An 18,493-nucleotide genomic window follows, 5' to 3' on the forward strand; every position below is an offset into this window, starting at 1 on the left:
TACCTGGAGCCTTAGTATTAGCAGCAGGCTCTACGGCAGCAGCAGGGGTCGACAGCTCTGTTTTTGGAACTAAACAAGAAAGATTCTCGAGTATGAACAGGTAAAGTATAAAAAGCTGCACATGAGAAATAGGCAAGTGGTCAGACCACCGATCAGCAAGTTATCACATGTACTGTGGGGAGAACAGCCCTTTAACAACTCTCCTACTAAAACACTACTCCTCAATTAGTCCATGAGCCAAGAACCAAATTTGACGATATCGGTACCAAGCGGAGTGACTAATTCTCTTTGGTATTTTTAGGTAGATGCATGTCTGTAGTTTATTTTTTGATATGATAGCCCTTACATATACGTAGCTTATTAACCCCTTCAGCCCTAGGCCTATTTGTACCCAAGTGCCTAAGCCAATCTGACCTGTGCCACTTCATGGGCTAATAACTTTGGAACGCTTTCACCTATCCAAGCCATTCTGAGATTGTTTTCTCGTGACATATTGTACTTCACGTCAGTGCTAAATGGGAGTCAATATATTTTACCTTTCTATATAAAAAAATGCTAAATATTCGGAAATTTTGGAAAAATCGGCAATTTTTTAACTTTGAAATTCTCTGCTTTTTACAAAAATACTGATACCCCCCATAATAGTTATTAATTTACACTCCCCACATGTTTACTTCATATTGGCATCATTTTGAAAATGAAACCTTATTGTTTTACGACGTAATAGGGCTTATAGTTTTATGCGCAATTTTTCACATTTACAGCAAAACCCACTTTTCAAAGGACCAAGTCACTTCTGAAGTCACTTTAAGGGGCTTACATAACAGAAACCACCCATAAATTACCCCATTTTGCAAACTACACCCCTCAAGCTGTTCAAAACTCATTTTTAAAAACTGTTAACCCTTTAGGTGTTCCACAGGAATTTTAGCATGAGCCAAGAACCAAATATGACGATATCGGTACCACCCGGAGTGACTAGATGTAGTATTTGTAACAAAATTTAATCCAAGTTATGTAAATACACACTGAACATGTCATGTGCATATATATATATATATATATATATATATATATATATATATATATATATATATATATATATATATATATATATATATATATATATATATATATATATATATATGTTACTCCATAATATCTTCAACATCGGACTCTGAATCTGACTGTTGTTCTACTGGCTCGTCTTCAGTACCCTTGTTCTGGCATGTCTGTAATCTGCACATGTCTGTGCACTTCAGGCCATTGCTGAGGCAACTACACTGAGGAAGTTCACATGACCGCACACACTTGCAGGACAGTAGCTGTATAATAGCTTCTGGTGCTGGTGCCCCTTGCATCCACTTGACAACAAGCTTTCCGTCGTTATCTATCATCCAACCGCAGTCTGTTGGGTTTGCAACCCATGGCTGGCTCTGCAGACTTCTCCTCCAGATCGCAGCCTGGTAGTTTGCACGCAGTGCATGCATGAAAAGGCAGTCCTGGCAAGGAGGGAGTTGACTTGACTCTACCACTCCACGTCTGGCACAGAACAGCTGATAACGGAGCCTGTTTACCTCAGTTGTTTGGGTAGTTGGCAGGTACATGTGGCAGGTGATTTCCTGTAACTTCTCAAAAAGTTCGGTAGACACTTCCCATGAACGACCAACTTCCTGAAAGGCATCCTGGTATGTCTTGTTCATCTTCAACTGCTTGAGTGTCGTCATCTTCCCACGGCCAGCGAATGCACTGACGGTGTCACAGCCTGTAAATGCATGCATACCAATCAATGAATCACATACGCTGCCTCCCAATGTTCGGCTCAGAGTGGTGATATCCAGGAATCTTGTCCGGTTCTGTGTACCGCATTTCTGGAACAGGTGGGATGGGATTTTGTGGCACATGCCCAGACACAGGACCATGACATCAGTATCCTCCGAAGTGATGATGACCGACTTGTAACCAGATTCTGCTGCATGAAGAGCATGGAGAAGGAGGCGTGTGTCTGCTTCTTCTTGATTTGACTTAAGGTCAGCAGCCTCTTCCCACTGTTCTTTGGTGATCTTAAAGCAGAGCTGCTCACATGTGACATACAGCTCCTTCTCCTCAAGCTTCTCCCTGTGGTGTTTCGCCTTCCATTCTTCTACCAGAAACTTTATGAGACTTGCCTTGTTGGAGGAACTACTTAGAAGCTTTTTCCACTGCTGGATGTTGTGCCCATGTTGAATGTTCTTGAAATGGATCCCTGTGCCTTCATATCTGTTGACTCTTTCTGTATCTTTGATGGATGTCTCCTTGTAGACGTCAAAGACAATATCAATGCGCTTGCTCTTAGCACCCTCATGGATAGCGCGACTCATTGCTGTGCCTGCTAGCTGGCCAAATGTTGCATTGTTTCCCTTCAGTTTCTGAACCAGGCTCATCCCATCAATGATGGTTGCAGAGGGCTCGGGGATCACTTCTGCAGGACGAGCATTCCTCTCCAACTCCCTTGCGAGGGCAGCCTTGTTGGTCTTGCGGATAGACCCATCACCATTGGCAAGTGCCCATGGCAATGGACCCAGGGGATGAGTCAAGACATCACTCATTTGTAGCTTTCTGTTCTCAGCTACAAGTATCATCTGGCCAAATAGGTTTCTGTCAGCCTTCAAAATTACCTCCTTGCCAAGACCTTGTCTGCGTGTCTTCATTTGGATGTTAGAGAACGTTTTAAGTTTGTTCTTCGTCATCTTGTCATGAAACAATGTAGTTGGCTTATCGGTACCCAAACGCTCATCCTTGAATGTTTGATATGCATCCTCTCCTATACTGTATGCCCCTTGAAGGTCTTTGGCTACATCTGGTGGTGCTACAGTCGCTGTTGACAAACTGATAAGTTCACCATTATGCTCTTTGTTGAAGGGGTTCACCCAACCTGTCTCCAGCAGTTGAACGAAAGATTGGACATCGGCTTCATCTCTTCTAATCCTAGACACCTGTAGGTCTGAATGGCTGAAGTCAGTATATTGTTGGCCTACCAGGGCCCTCAGCTGCCTCAAGTACATACTGCGGTACTCTGATGTCAGGTAGAACCTGGAAACAGCTCCAACTTTGAGGCTGAAGCCTTTTGTGCCCCCTGGTGTCTGGGTGTCTTTGTTGATTGTCTCTTCAATGGTCTGGTCCACAGGAATTCGTCCAAAAGGATTCTTGCTACCGATCTGGACCGAAAAGCCACCTTGAGCCTAAATGAGCCTAAAATGACACCTTCATGTAAAAAATGCACTTTTTCCATTTTCTCAACCAAGTGTTTCCAACTACTGTGAAACACTGGTTGGGTCAAAGTGGTCACTATACCCCCTAAAAGATTCCTTGGGGGTGTAGTTTCCAAAATAGGGTCACTTTTTGGGGTTTCCACTGTGGGGGTACCTCAGGCAGCCTTCAAATGTGACATGGCCCCCTAGATTTCTTCCAGTGAATCCGCCACCCAAAAACCACATAGCGCTCCTTCCGTGTTGAGCTGTGCTGTGTGCCCATACTTTAGTTTACGAGTACATGTGGGGTGTTTCTATAAACTGCAGAATTAGGGTAACCAAGTTTGGGTTTGCCGTTAACCCTTGCTAGGTTGCAGGTAAAATTGGATTACAATGTAATATCTGGAAAAAAAATGAAATTTTGAAATTTCGCCTTCATTCTGCTAAAATTCCTGTGGAACACCTAAAGGGTTAACAGTTTTTAAAAATGAGTTTTGAACAGCTTGAGGGGTGTAGTTTGCAAAATGGGGTAATTTATGGGTGGTTTCTGTTATGTAAGCCCCTTAAAGTGACTTCAGAAGTGACTTGGTCCTTTGAAAAGTGGGTTTTGCTGTAAATGTGAAAAATTGCGCATAAAACTATAAGCCCTATTACGTCGTAAAACAATAAGGTTTCATTTTCAAAATGATGCCAATATGAAGTAAACATGTGGGGAGTGTAAATTAATAACTATTATGGGGGGTATCAGTATTTTTGTAAAAAGCAGAGAATTTCAAAGTTAAAAAATTGCCGATTTTTCCAAAATTTCCGAATATTTAGCATTTTTTTATATAGAAAGGTAAAATATATTGACTCCCATTTAGCACTGACGTGAAGTACAATATGTCACGAGAAAACAATCTCAGAATGGCTTGGATAGGTGAAAGCGTTCCAAAGTTATTAGCCCATGAAGTGGCACAGGTCAGATTGGCTTAGGCACTTGGGTACAAATAGGCCTAGGGCTGAAGGGGTTAATAAGCTACGTATATGTAAGGGCTATCATATCAAAAAATAAACTACAGACATGCATCTACCTAAAAATACCAAAGAAAATTAGTCACTCCGGGTGGTACCGATATCTGGCCCGGCTCATGGACTAAATAGCACACAGCATGGGTTCGAGAGTGGGAGAGACAGGACAACTAATGCTATATTCATTACTACTCGTACCTGAGCCGAACCCCATTGAAAATAATGGATTCCCAAACTGCTAAGAAAAAAAATTCTCTCTCTCCTGCTCACCATGGACTTACCCCGAACACTGCACCAGACTTCAGTAAAAAGTCCGTATTCAGCGTTCAAGTCCAAACAGTGACTATCCGGTACGAACGCCGGACAGTTCCATCCGGGTTCGTCCATTTCTAATTACTACTCTGCCAAATTTAGAAAATGAGTGTCCAAGATACATCACATAGATGATGTTATGCTTCTTGGAGAACAAGTAAAGCCTGAAAACACGTTAAGGTTACATGGAGATGGTATTTACAAGTGACAAGTTACATATTAGACACGGTTCAGCATTATTACTACCCGCTACATATGGCAGTGTTAGTTCCCCACTGGATAGCACACCATTAGTGTACAAAGCAGCAACACTAGGTCATACCTGGGGGTGTAGGTGCCCCAGAGGGAGGGGAGAGGCCATCTGTGACTGAGTACATTAACAGATAACATAACTATACTCATAGTTCTAAAGCAAAGTAACTGCATCACAGTTATACAGATTTTACTCAGATTTATTAAAGGGACTGTCAGCACATCATAAAGGTAAGTTCACACTAGGCGCTTTTCTTCTGCATCAAAACCTGATCTCTTGGCAGGAAAAACTGCAGAAAAAAAAAAAAAAACATGACTTCCTTGGTGTTTGTGTTTTGGTGGTGTTTTGGCATGCTAAATTTGTCGCTTGTGCATGCTGATAAAGTTTAGTGTTTAAAAAAAAAACACCAAGGTTACTTACGGGTAGCCGGTTTTTCCGGAGCCCATGACGGCACACCTGAGAGAGGGGATCCGCCCAGTCAGGACAGGAACCCTACTGAAAATAAAAGGGCGGTACCTCTCCCTCGCTTCAGTTGGTTTTCAGAGCATGAGAGGCCCCCCTGGTTAGTATACATGGCAATCCAACACCACATTATATTAACTAAACACACCCAAAACAATAGTGCACACCGAAAGGGTGAAAAAAAGGGGGGGAATATACGGGTGCCGTCATGGGCTCCGGAAAAACCGGCTACCCGTAAGTAACCTTGGTGTTTTCCCTTCCCCCATGACGGCACACCTGAGAGAATTTTGTAGAATGAAACCTTAGGGAGGGACCACCGCTTGGAGCACCCTTCTACCAAAGGTTAGGTCAGCAGAGGAGGAAAGGTCTAGCCGGTAGTGTTTGAAAAAAGTTGAGGGTGAGGACCAGGTAGCGGCCTTGCAAATTTGGTCAATTGATACCTCAGCTTTCTCTGCCCAGGAGGTAGCCACGGCTCTGGTGGAGTGAGCCTTGATGCCGTCAGGAACCGGAGTGCCACTTGCAGAGTAGGATAAACTAATGGCCTCCCTGATCCATCTAGCAATGGTACTTTTAGCTACCCCGCACCCTCTTTTGCTACCCTGAAAGGCTACGAATAGGGTTTGGTCTTTCCTCCACTGATTAGTCACAGACATGTATTGTAACATAGATCTTCTCACATCTAACATGTGGAACCTTTGTTCCCCTGGATTTTTAGGATTACTACAGAAAGATGGTAAAGTAATCTCCTGACTCCTATGGAACTTTTGAACCACCTTGGGGAGATAAGCCGGGTCTGGTCTTAGAACAATCCTGTCATCAAAAACCTGAGTATAAGGAGGGCATATTGACAGGGCCTGTAAATCACTTACCCTACGTGCCGATGTTAAGGCTACTAGTAAAACTGTTTTAAGGGTAAGTAACTTAGGTGATAACTCCTGCAAAGGCTCAAAGGGCTGTTTAGTCAGGGCTTCTAAGACCAAATTTAGATCCCAAGGAGGGATTTTTGGGATAATAACTGGCCGAGATCTACTACAAGATTTTATGAATCGTGAGACCCATTTATTTGAGGCAAGATTACAATTATATAGGGCCCCCAAGGCAGAAACCTGAACTTTAAGGGTGCTGGTTGCTAACCCAAGATGTAATCCTGCTTGCAGAAACTCTAGGATAGGACCTATTGGAGCCACCTCCCCCAATGGTTCCCCCAGGAAGTCGAGAAATTTTTTCCATGTCCTACCATAGATTCTAGAGGTTATGGGTTTTCTGCTTTTCAACAGGGTGGAGACTAACCCTGGAGAGAATCCTTGGCGACTTAGTAACGCCCTCTCAAATTCCAGGCTGCGAGATGGAAGCCCTTCACCTGAGAGTGGGTCACTGGGCCCTGGGTTAGCAGGTCCGGAACCTCTGGCAGGATCCATGGGTCTGTTACCGACATCTGCCTTAGAAGGGAGAACCAAGGTCTCCTTGGCCAAAAAGGAGCTATGAAGATGATATTCGCCTGATCCTCTCTGATCTTCCGGATCACAGCTGGAATCATCACTATCGGGGGGAATGCGTAGGCCAGAGAAAACTTCCAAGGTATCAGTAGGGCATCTACTGCGAAGGGATGTTCTCTCGGATTCAAGGAGCAGAACCTCCTGACTTTTCTGTTGTGGGAGTTGGCGAACAAGTCTATCTCTGGTGTGCCCCAGGCTTGGACTATTTGTTGAAATATCTGGGGGTTTAATGACCATTCCCCCTGCCTTAAGCCTCTGCGACTCAGGAAGTCCGCTTGAGTGTTTTCTGTGCCTTTGATGTGCAATGCCGACAGAGATGACAGGTGTTGTTCTGCTAGTTGAAAGAGTATGTTTGATGCCTGCATGAGGCCTTTGGACCTCGTTCCCCCCTGATGATTGACATACGCCACCACTGCTCGATTGTCCGTCAGGATTCGAGTATGGCGACCCCGGAGTAAAGGAAGAAAATGTCTTAGGGATTTCTCCACTGCCCACAGCTCTTTTTCGTTTGATCCATAGTTCTTTTCTTGTATGGACCAGGTCCCTTGTACAGAGTGAGACCTCAGGTGAGCCCCCCAACCTGTACCGCTTGCGTCGGTCGTGATAATGTCTATGACCGGATTTTGCCACCGGACCCCCATTGTCAGGTGGTTTCTCACAGTCCACCAAACTAGGGAATCCCTTACGCCCAGGGAGAGACATAGATTTCCTTCTAAATGCCCTTTTAGCAGTCTTTGGGCTGAGAGAACTTCCCACTGTAGTTGTCTTAGGTGGAATTGTGCCCATTCTACTGCCGGAATACACGATGTTAACGAGCCTAGAAGGGACATTGCCTTTCTCAGAGTCATTGTCGGCTGGCGTATTGCTGTACCGGTCAGATTTATTATTTTGTCTACCTTGTTTTCTGGAAGAAGGCAGAGCTGACGTTCGGAGTCCAGTATTAACCCCAGGAAGGACTGTAATTTTACTGGCAGCAGTCTGGACTTGGGGATATTTATTATCCAACCCAGCTCCCTTAGAGTTGATGTTACCACTGATACTTGATGAGTGCAGTGGGACTCTGATCTTCCTATTACCAGGAAATCGTCCAGATATGGGACAATGACTACATCCCGGGACCGGAGGTATGACATTACTTCCACCATCACCTTGGTGAACACCCTGGGAGCTGTAGACAGACCGAACGGAAGGGCTGTGTATTGATAATGTTTCATCTGGTTCTGGACATAGAGAGCTACTCTCAAGTATTTCTGATATTCCGGATGCATTGGTATATGATAATACGCATCTTTCAAGTCTATTACTGCCATGAAGCAGTGTTGGAAAAGGAGTTTTATGGTCGTATTTATAGACTCCATCTTGAAAGAGTAGTTCTCTATGGATTGGTTGAGTTTTTTTAAGTTTATAATAGTTCTCCAAGAACCATCCGGTTTTTGGATTAAGAAGAGGGGGGAGTAAAACCCGACTCCCTCCTCCTGAACCGGAACCTCCAGAAGAACCTTTTTGTGGATAAGTCCCAGGACTTCGGCTTCTAGGGCAGATTGTTCCTGCTGGGACTTTCTTCGGGGAGTTATAATAAAGTTTCGTCTGGGTGGACAGGTGAATTTTATTTTGAGGCCGTCTCTGATTATATTTATGACCCAGGTACTGGGGGAGATGTTTACCCAGGCCGGAAAGAAGAGGGAGAGTCTTCCTCCCACTTCTGGCGTAATGTCATTGGGGGGATTTCTTTGCCGATGTAGAGGGCCCTTTGAACATGTAGCCTGAGCCTCTCTTATCCCTAAAGTCCCAGTTTTTTCTTTCTCCTGGGGGGCGACCTCTATTAAATCTTCTCCTCCGAAAAAAGGGTTTTTTGGACTCTTTAGGGATATTGGGAAAGCCTTTCTTTTTATCTCCTGCATGTTCCAGGATTTCTTCAAGTTTTTTCCCAAAGAGGAGTTGGCCATCACATGGGATGGAGCACAGCTTGTGTTTAGATGGTAAATCCCCCGGACAACCTTTGAGCCAGAGGGCTCTTCTTGCCGCATTAGACAAGCTCGCTGCTCTGGCCGTTAGTCTTGCGGAATCCGCAGAAGAGTCTGCTAAAAAGGCTGCTGCCCCTTGCACCAAGGATATATTGGCAAGGATGTCGGATCTGGGTACCTTGTCCCTTAGCTGATCCTCTATCTGCTGTAGCCAGACCATCAGAGCGCGGGCCGTACAAGTTCCAGCGATTGCTGGCTTCAGGCCCCCCGCTGAGGCTTCCCAGATATGTCTGAGAAAACCATCTGCTTTTTTGTCAAGCGGGTCTTTAAGAACACCCGAGTCTTCTAATGGAAGGGATGATTTTTTTAAGCATTTGGCTACCGCTCCGTCAATTTTGGGGATCTTTTCCCAAGGTTCAGAGTCTTTATTTTCAAAGGGATATCTCCTTTTGGATGAAGAGGGCAAAGAACCCATTTTTTCAGGTCTTTTCCACTCTTTCTCAATTAATGCTTTTATTTTTGCATTAACTGGAAACGTGCGTTTCCTCCTCTCTTCTAAGCCACCAAACATGACATCCTCTAGTGACCTAGGTGTCTTCTCCTCTTTAAGGCCCATTGCAGACCTAACTGCTTTGACTAATTTGTCCACGTCCTCCGTGGGAAGGCACGGACGACCTCCTGAATCACTGTCCGAGGAGGAATCTGAAGAGTGGACCGAGGCTGGGGAAGTAGAGGGAGATCGGGATGTTTTATGACTCCCTTGTCTCTGAGAGATATCCGACTCTGTAGACGCCCTACGGCTTCCCCCTCTTGGTTCGCTAAGGGCCAATTTTAAGGAGTCTTTTATTTCAGCCTGTATTATGGCTTTAAGGCTAGTGGTGAAATTAGGGGTTTCTTCTTGAATAGTCTTATTTATGCAGTCAGCACAGAGATCCTTCCGATACTGCACTGCGAGCGGGTTTTTACAAAGGGCACACTCTCGGTTCTTTGTTTTACCGGTAGCTTTCCTGGACCCCTAGTGATCAAAACAGAAAAATGGACCCTGTTACCATAAGGGATACATTCACGTAGATCACTCACCACCGCCGACAATCAAGGGTACCGATTTTTGAGGCTGGACAGATGCACGTGAAGCGTCCCTCCTGGACGTTGACGAATCTTGCCGGACGGAACGACCACTGTTTTTACCACTTGAGCGGCTGCTCCTGGTATGTTGGTGGCTCGGCAAGGCATCTGGTGAGAGCTCCGGCTGCTGCTGCTGTGAAGAAGACTGCTGCAGCTGCTCTTGTTGTCCTACCTCCATGGCGAAGTTTTTGGACATGAGCGCGTCTTCTGTGGTCCAGCACCCTTTTATGGGGCGACCACTGCACTCCCCGCCTCTCCGGTGCCCAATAGTGATCCCTCCCCCTCTCTGCCATGCCGCCGGAGTCTTCATTCACCGGCCGGCGTTTTCTTCATGGGCGCCGCCATCTTGGATCCGGCGCCTGCCTCCGACGTCACACGGGCACGCCCATTCACAGCGGGCCTGACGTGCGACGTCAGAAGAGCGACCCGGAAGCGGCCGCCGCGCCGGCAGAGAGGGGTGGGCGGCGTGGCAGCCATGGAAGGAACCCGGTCCTCCAACCATGCTGCACAACGCCCGCACGGACGCAGTGACCCGGGGGGACCTGCGGACGGCGCCTCCAGGACCCGAACCTCCGACGCACAGGCGCTGCCTGTTCTTCCACGCCGGGACGGGACCTGGGTAAGTCGAACCGCCGTGTTCAGCACAAGGGTCCCTGTCAGGACAGGAAACCCAACTGAAGCGAGGGAGAGGTACCGCCCTTTTATTTTCAGTAGGGTTCCTGTCCTGACTGGGCGGATCCCCTCTCTCAGGTGTGCCGTCATGGGGGAAGGGAAAAGTCCTATTCCATCGAATCAGGTTTTGCCACAAAACACAGCAAAACCCGATACTTGCGCTTTTTCACCACCTATTCAAGTCAATGTGTGAAAACTGCTGAAAAAACGCTGAAAGAGGTGATATGCTCTATGTCCCAGAAACCATGCAAAGCACAAAATACGGATGACAAACAAACCAGTGTGTGTGCATGAGATTTCTGAAATCTCATAGGTTTTGCTGGTACTGTAAAACAGCTGAAAATTAGCATAAAAAACCCACATTAAAAATAATGCAGCAAAACGCCCTGTGTGAACTTAGCCTAACTGTTCAAACCAAGACCAGACGCTCAATGCATCATGGCAGGGCCAATCATTTATATACACCTTCCCACCTGCTTGTTTCATCTCCACCCTTCCCTTTTATTTGATTGACAGCTCTGGCTTCATAGACACAGTGAAGGGCGGAGGTGCAGGGGAAAGGTGTACTTAAATGATTGTTGAAAGTCCAGCACTGCTTCATGGCGACACCAATCATTCTGTGTTGACAGAGTTCCTTTAACATTATAAGTACCTAACATGTTGCTAATACAGCTAAAGGCAAGATACCCGATAACTCTATGATAGACCTATGGTATATAGCCATGACCTCAGACAATCAACCAAGTAAACTTTGTCCCTATGTAAGCTGAAGCTAACTAGGTTTGTAACCAACAGAAAGGGGATGGTAGCAGAAAAAGTGTGCATAGAAATGTATCTAAATAGTAATTGTTCAGGAACTGCTCACTAACTATTTTATCAGTTAACGCAATGAAACAAAATAAGGCAAAGACCAAACAAGCAGAAAGTGAGATCAAGGCGGTGGAAAGCCAGTGACAGACTGATCAGCAGTCCATGCGCTGAAGGAAATGCTGCAACTCAGCACATTCCCACAATGGAGATTAGCAGGAAACAAGGGAGGAGTGAAGGAAAAAAGTTATGTGACCTCATGTAAAGACGGAGGTGATCGGATACATACTACACAAAAGCACCTAAAGTACCGGAGAATCATGTATTGCAATAATGAGAAATGTATGAACTTGCCATATGGGCAGCACAGTGGCTCAGTGGTTAGTGATGTAGCCTAGGCACATTGGGGTCTTGGGTTCAAATGTCACCACGTCTGCAAGGAACTTGTAAGATTGCGTGGGTTTCCGCCAACACACAAGACATACTGATAGAGAATTTAGATTGTGAGCCCCAATGGGGACAGTGCAGAATACGTTTGTTAGAGTGCTGTGGCATTAATGGTGCTATACAAGCGAGTAAAATACATACAACAGAGGTCCTTGTGAAGTTTTATAGCCAGATATAACACAATACTTCAAATGGAACACTATTAATCTCAGATATGGAGTTAATCTGCAGGAAGATAGCGTTACAACGCCGCACGGCTGCCGTGAATGAAAGCATGCCCACTGGGAGAAAATTAACTTATTACCTCCCAGGAGCTGCCAGCTTTCAGCAATAGGGGTGTGCAGGGAGGTGGTAACAGGCACCTCTCAGCACCCCTCACTATCGCTGTAATCACGCCCAGGCACTTCGACAGCTCTCTCAGCACCAATATGGTGACTATAACCGCTCTGTGCAAGCCCACATGACAAAGGCAGCAGCTCCAGGGAGGAAATAAGTTCATTTTTTACTTTCGAGGCCAGGGTGAATTGTAATGCCATTTACCTGCAGATGAATAGTTTACGCGAAGTCACAGGTTCCCTTTAAGTGTTATTTTTCTACATAAATACTGCAGGTGGGTCCAGTGCTCTTATGTGAATAGACCAAATATCTGTATAAGTGATACATGCTGCCTGTGACAAGTTATTGCTTACAAGACACATAGCAAACGCATTACCTATGGATAGGCCACCTACCTGAGGGCTCAGGAGCGGCTCCTGCCGTCTGAGAAGTCTCACTAGCCACCACCTTTGAGCTCTGAGACCCAGGCTTTTTATCCTGACATCCTGCAGCCACTTCTGTAGGCGCAGCCGCCTCCCCAGTGGTTGAGGGAGAAGTTACTGGAATAGCAGCACCGTGTGAACGAACAAGATTCCTGCCATTTACAGGCCCCACCAAACACATGCTCGGAAACAATTCACTGCAGTGAGGGATGAACACCAAAATGCCAGATTTACATTGTAACTGCACTTCCAGGAAGAGCAGTAGTGTGTATTATGGATAACACAAATATTGGCCATTAGAGGGCTTGTGCCGACACTTATCAGTTCTACCCCTGAACTAGAAGTCTGGTCAGGTTCTCCATGTGCTTTTCGGTTTTTGATCCTCTCCAGCTTTCCCCCTCCCTCTCCAGTTGCATTGGCAGAAGGTAGAATTTGATCCCTCACTGCAGACAGATTTGTAGCCAGATAGAGAAGTTTTTAAGTGTGAATGATCTGTGTCAGAAACAAAGTGACCGATAAGTGGCTTTTCTCTAATAAGATATTACATTTTTTTATTTTTACATATCCTGTTGATTTATAGAAAAAAACACTACACGATAAATGCATGAACACCCCCCTCCCCCAACTAATACAAGGTCACTAATATTTAAGGAGAGTGAACCAAATAAACAGGATACAACACTCCTCAATCTCTCTCTTCTGTATTAGCTTTACTGACGAGATCCATGCAAACTGAATTCCGGAGCGTGGCCTCTGCTCATATCGTTTTTAGCCAAGGACTTGGTACCACAGGCAAACTCCCCACCAGAAGGTAAACAGTATAGACAATGTGGAAATATGAGTATTCTATAAATGTCCTACCATAGAAAAAACTATTACTTATTCCTGGAATAAATCCTAATTAAACAAGCCAATAACTACAAGTAGCTCTTATAGACCATCATATGAGAGTATATACAACACTGTTATGTGTGATACCTGTAAAAAACAATCAGTTACTACAAAACAAGTTGAAAAATTAAATGGCTCCCAAAGTATACAAGCCTAAAACACAAAAGCACATCAAAGGTGTCCTGGCCAATGTGCAGTGTTAACCAGACCAGTGAAATGCAAGCATTATTGGCATTTTGTCACATGTTCAGTGTGTACTCAGGCCAGATTTGCAGGTTCTGATTATTCATCATCAGCACTTTACATCCCCAATTGTCCAGTTTTAACATACATCCAATTTCAGAAAACTTGAAATTCATAGCTTTGGGTACTGAAATCCCAGGGGCTGATCTCAGAAAAGAAGCGGCAGAAATGCTTAGCGGTGCACCTTGTCTGTTAAGTTCAGCTGTTTCCAAAGAACTGACCAGAGTGCACAGTCTTGCATATTTTCTGTGAATGGGTGCTCCTTGTTTCTTTCCTTGGAGAAGTGAGTTAGGCCACCTTCACGCATTCAGTATTTGACATCAGTATCTCTAAGCCAAAACCAGGACTGTCTGAAAAATGCAGAAGTGGTGACATGTTTCTATTACATTTTTTCTCTGATTGTTTTGCTCTTGGTTTGGACCTAAATAGTGATGCAAAATACTGACCAAACCCTGACCATGGCCTTAAGTTCTAAGGGACAGGACATTCAGCTGAGCACTTTAAACTTCTGTTTCAGAGATCAGTGCTGTCTCAGCAGTCAGATCTTTAATGATCAAAGCCTCCAACATGTCACTACGACACTTTTGAATAAAAGTTATGCAAACATTGGAGGAGAACATAAAGCCAGAAATTGTAGCCTGGCTGAGGGAGTGGCTGATGAAGAAGGAACAGAAGGAAATAAGCTAGAACATGAGCTCATGCACTTACCCGTCTCCGCTTGTGGCTGGTGGAGTTCTTGTTCCGCAACAGGGACAGTTTCTGTGGCTTCACCAGGCATTTCTAAAATGAAGGAAGAAATAAAACTCTTTAGTCCAGTAACACATACAGTGACAATGCCATTACGATACTCTTAACGGATTTATTAGCACACAAAGCAGCTGCCAAGTAAAAACCTACAAATACAGGAACGGTGGCCAAGGGTACGTTCATTGGGACAGTTACCTGAGGAGTATGCCACCTTAAAGGGCTTGTCCAGGTTTGGCATGAAAGTCTGCAGCTACTATATGTGACCGCAGACTCATGAATCCTCACATCACAAACCGTCAGGATTCTCCAGTGCCAGCAGTTGTGTGATCACGAGTATGGGTATTCCCTGCTACATTCAGCCTAGAAATGTGCAGCCTCACACAAAAGAAGCAAAGTGAGTGACGCCGCAGACATCCAGTTGGAAATGTCACTGTTAGTATGCATAGCGCGTACTTGCAGTCACATGACTGCCCGGTCTCCCGTTGGCATTGGGAGAATCCTGACAGTACGCGCTGTACAAATTCACAAGTCTGCTGACTCATGCAGAACCCAGGGATGGTGGAATTTTTTTACTCCATAAGCTTTCTGTATTTGAAAATAGAGAGCTGCACTGGCACACTGCAACCTGTGATCACTCTCCATCTTTCTGCTGCAGTGATGTCAACATGCCATCACCTCTACAGTCAGACACTGCAGGCTGCAGAGAGGACAGGCAGTGGGGGAGTAAACTTTACTTTTTAAGCCAAAGCAGTATATATACACATAGATAAATATATATTATATTAAAAATTGGACATCTTCTGTAACTCTAGATAAGGTGAAAACTGATGATGGGTGTAACGATAAACCTCCCAGTGTGGTGTTGCGGTCTCAGCTGTCCTGGTGAGCAGCTGAGAACAGTGGATCCGACTTCTGAACACTCAGATCAGTCTTTAAGGTATTAACGAGATATATTAAGGTCTACACAACTGGGTGACTTCAAAAGCTTTTTGTTTAATTGAGGTAGTTAAAAAAAAAAAAAAAAATTCCTCATAAGCCGATTAGTGTAAGTATGGATTCACACCTCCATGTTTTGGTCTGCACACGGATCGGCTGTGGGTATCTTGACCCAAATTTGACAGTCTCCTATATTACTCTATGAGGTGCCCACTACGTTTGGCGGATGCACTTATGAGCATATACCCAGACACGAAGCACGGACACGCTGTGCATTTTGCCGAAGTTTTGTTCCATAGAACGATATGAAGCCTGAGTGTTAGGACTGCGATACGGGTTAGTGGAGAACTGACAGCTCCTGTTATAGCACCATGATCATTGCTGGGCGATCACACACACGTTCTGTCCCCAATGTAATAAGTAGAACTTGTCTGATCGGCCCACAGGTTCAGCATCAGTGGGAAGGTAAGAGGAGAGCTGGGAACAGACCAGACACATACTGACTACGGGGGAAAGAGCACATAGCAGCGGTCACAGGAACACTGGGCTCAGACATGGCCCCTCACTAGGGCTCAGACATGGCCCCTCACTAGGGCTCTGCGGGGCCATGCTCTGCAGCCCGGGCACAGCTAGTGGCCCGGGTCGGCGTCTGCCACCATGCCCGTACAGCTGCCCATACAGGCCAATGTGAGACCAGGCCCCGCGGGCAGGACTCGGGCCTCACCCGTCCCGGGGGCCGCACACCAGGGGGACACCAGTCCTGGAACCCCGGAGCAGACACCGTGACCCAGCGCTCCCCCTCTCTCCTCGTTACTTCCCCGGCCTTTCTGCGGTCAGCCTAGGCCCAGACACCCCGCGCCCTTCACACCGCACCCGGCCCTCGCCACCGACGCCTCACAGACGGGGAATTACTTGCAGAACGGCGAGGATGGATTTGGATGCGAAAGAGACACTCACTGTGTGAGGAGCTCGGGTCCAAGATGGCTGAAGAAAGAACGCCCACAGCGCACTGCTTCCGGGATACCGCGGCCGGACGGCAGTGCTTCCGGGTCACGGCGGGGGTCACACCTGCTGCCAGGAGACGTGTGGGGAGCAGCTGGCGCTGGCCGTCGGTGGGAAGAGCTCGCGTGTCGTGTGTGGAGTGCACCTGAGCTCAGTCCCGCCCGCAGAGCGGCCATGGCTGCAGACTAGGCCCACAGGACCCATACTATGCCGGCCCCGCCACTAGCCACCCGTGTACCATTCCTTTCTCCCCTGACCGTGAGGGACGTTCAGCAGATGCCTGAGACTGCGGGGTGTAGACCTAAACCCGGGACAGTGGGGGCCAGAGATGAGCGGATGGGTTCATGGGTAGAGCGGCTCAGTGGTACCGGACAGGAGGGCACGGAGCTCTTCCCTTCCGCCGGTGCCGCGGCCTCTGGCCGTCTGCTCATCTCTAGATGGTACCTGTGGATTTAGGTTTTGTTCCTTCACGGTCGGAGCCGCCAGAACTTTCTCCGCTTTCTCTAAGCTTCACTATCTGACATCTGGCTTGTTGGTGTCTTTAACCCCCGACATTTGCATTTCCGTTTTTTGCTCCCCTTCCCAGAGCCATAACTTTTTATTTTTCCTTCACTATGGCCATGAGAGGCTTTATTTTTGCAGGACGAGTTTTACGTTTGAACAACATTGGATTTACCATGTTGTGTGCTGGAAAACGAGAAAAAAAATTCCAAGTGCAGTGAAATTTAAATTTTCCCCTATGCTTGGTTAAAAAGTAACCATCACTGACTACCACATGTTTTGTTCTTGATTTCTTTTAGTGTTTACTAAAGCCAGAAAGTTGCCATTTGAAATGACTTTAGTTTTGTGCCATGTCTGTGATCTGCTTTATTTCTACAAAATTAAACAACTGAATGAACATCCTCCAAGGCCGCCGGTGATTCCATAATTTTTGCCAGGGGTTGTAGATACGATGTTTTGACCGCCCGTTATTGCAGTGTTGCAGCGACCAAAAAAACGTAATTCTGAAGTTTTGATTTTTTTATTGTTATGCCTTATACCAGTTGGATTATTATTTTTTTTTTATATCTTGATCAGGTGTTTCTAATCGCAGCAATACCAAATGTGATTTTTTTTTTTTCATTGTTTTATTTTGGATGGGGCAAAAGGGGGATGATTTGAATTTATATTTTTTAATATTAATATATTTAGCCTCCATGTGAGACTAAAAGCTGCGATCGTCTGATCACTTGTGTTAGCTGTGTGTAGCTAAAATGCTCATCTACTATGAGCGCCGATCACAGTGTGACGTTCATAGCAGTTTGGCAATGACAACCTCAGGGGTCTCCTGCCAATCCATCGGTGTCCCACGATCATGTGACCAGGGCACCGAAGGGCGGATCTAAGATGCACATCCAGTTTGCACAAATTAAATGGCGCTGTCAGAGATTGACAGCGCCATTTAACTAGTTAACAGCCATGGGTGGATTGTGATTCCACCTGCAGCTGTTAGGGGCACATGACAGCTGATCAGATCAGCTGTCGTGCCAGAAAAGGTGCGGGCTCCAGCACATGATTTTTGACTGATATATATGTGACGCCCGCCAGGGCCGTGGTGTACTCTGTACCAGGTCCGGTACTTAAAAGGGATGTGACGGTGGCTCTGGTCCATGGCTCTGGGCGCCCAAGTAAAAGGGAAAGTCTTTAAAGGGAATAGTGAAATAAATTTTGTTCGTGACGCCACCTGTGGTATTCAGTCAGTGGGGACCGACGCTGCTTAAAGGGGTCCACTGGGGTGATGTTATGGCAGCTAAGATGGTATAACTTCCCCCAGGTGAAGTAGGTCCCCAGGGCTCCCGGTGTGTAGATGAGGATGGTGAGCGGTGCAGTAAAGAACGGAGGACACAGGTTTGCAGTCTCTTTACCTGGTTTACTGAAGACTTCAGGCAGCCACAGTCCAGGGCACCAGATCACAGGTACAAGCGGGGTCTGGCCGGCTTGGAAGCGAGGTCAGAGTCCCCTTTTCCAGGTGGAGTTAAAAGCCTTCCTATTAGCACAGTGGTGTAGTTGCTTTCTGCCTATGGCTTCTGTCAGGGTCCTCATGGTTCTCTCTGTCCTCCTTTAAGGTGATGTGTAGTCCAGGTGTCCTGCCGGTTTC

The 18,493-nt window shown here is 46.1% G+C and overlaps 1 protein-coding gene across 31 annotated transcripts in view; it reads right to left on the minus strand.

Moving 5' to 3' along the window:
- The window catches only part of NACA (nascent polypeptide associated complex subunit alpha), a 56,627-nt gene extending 39,528 nt beyond the window's left edge, over positions 1 to 17,099 (minus strand). For 9 of the 31 annotated variants that reach the window (XM_077297629.1, XM_077297634.1, XM_077297633.1 and 6 more), the window contains exons 1-3: positions 16,312 to 16,427; positions 14,380 to 14,451; positions 4 to 69 (exon numbers count right to left, since the gene is read on the minus strand). In XM_077297629.1, the coding sequence (XP_077153744.1) occupies positions 4 to 69; positions 14,380 to 14,449 (136 nt within the window). In that variant the 5' untranslated portion in view covers positions 14,450 to 14,451; positions 16,312 to 16,427. Of the gene's footprint in view, positions 1 to 3; positions 70 to 14,379; positions 14,452 to 16,266 lie in introns of all 31 variants that reach the window. The other 22 variants (XM_077297624.1, XM_077297625.1, XM_077297622.1 and 19 more) reach the window with 16 other exon arrangements.
- Positions 17,100 to 18,493: the final 1,394 nt, after the last annotated feature.

Source organism: Ranitomeya variabilis, chromosome 3 (assembly GCF_051348905.1).
Source record: "Ranitomeya variabilis isolate aRanVar5 chromosome 3, aRanVar5.hap1, whole genome shotgun sequence".
Classification (NCBI taxonomy): domain Eukaryota; kingdom Metazoa; phylum Chordata; class Amphibia; order Anura; family Dendrobatidae; genus Ranitomeya; species Ranitomeya variabilis.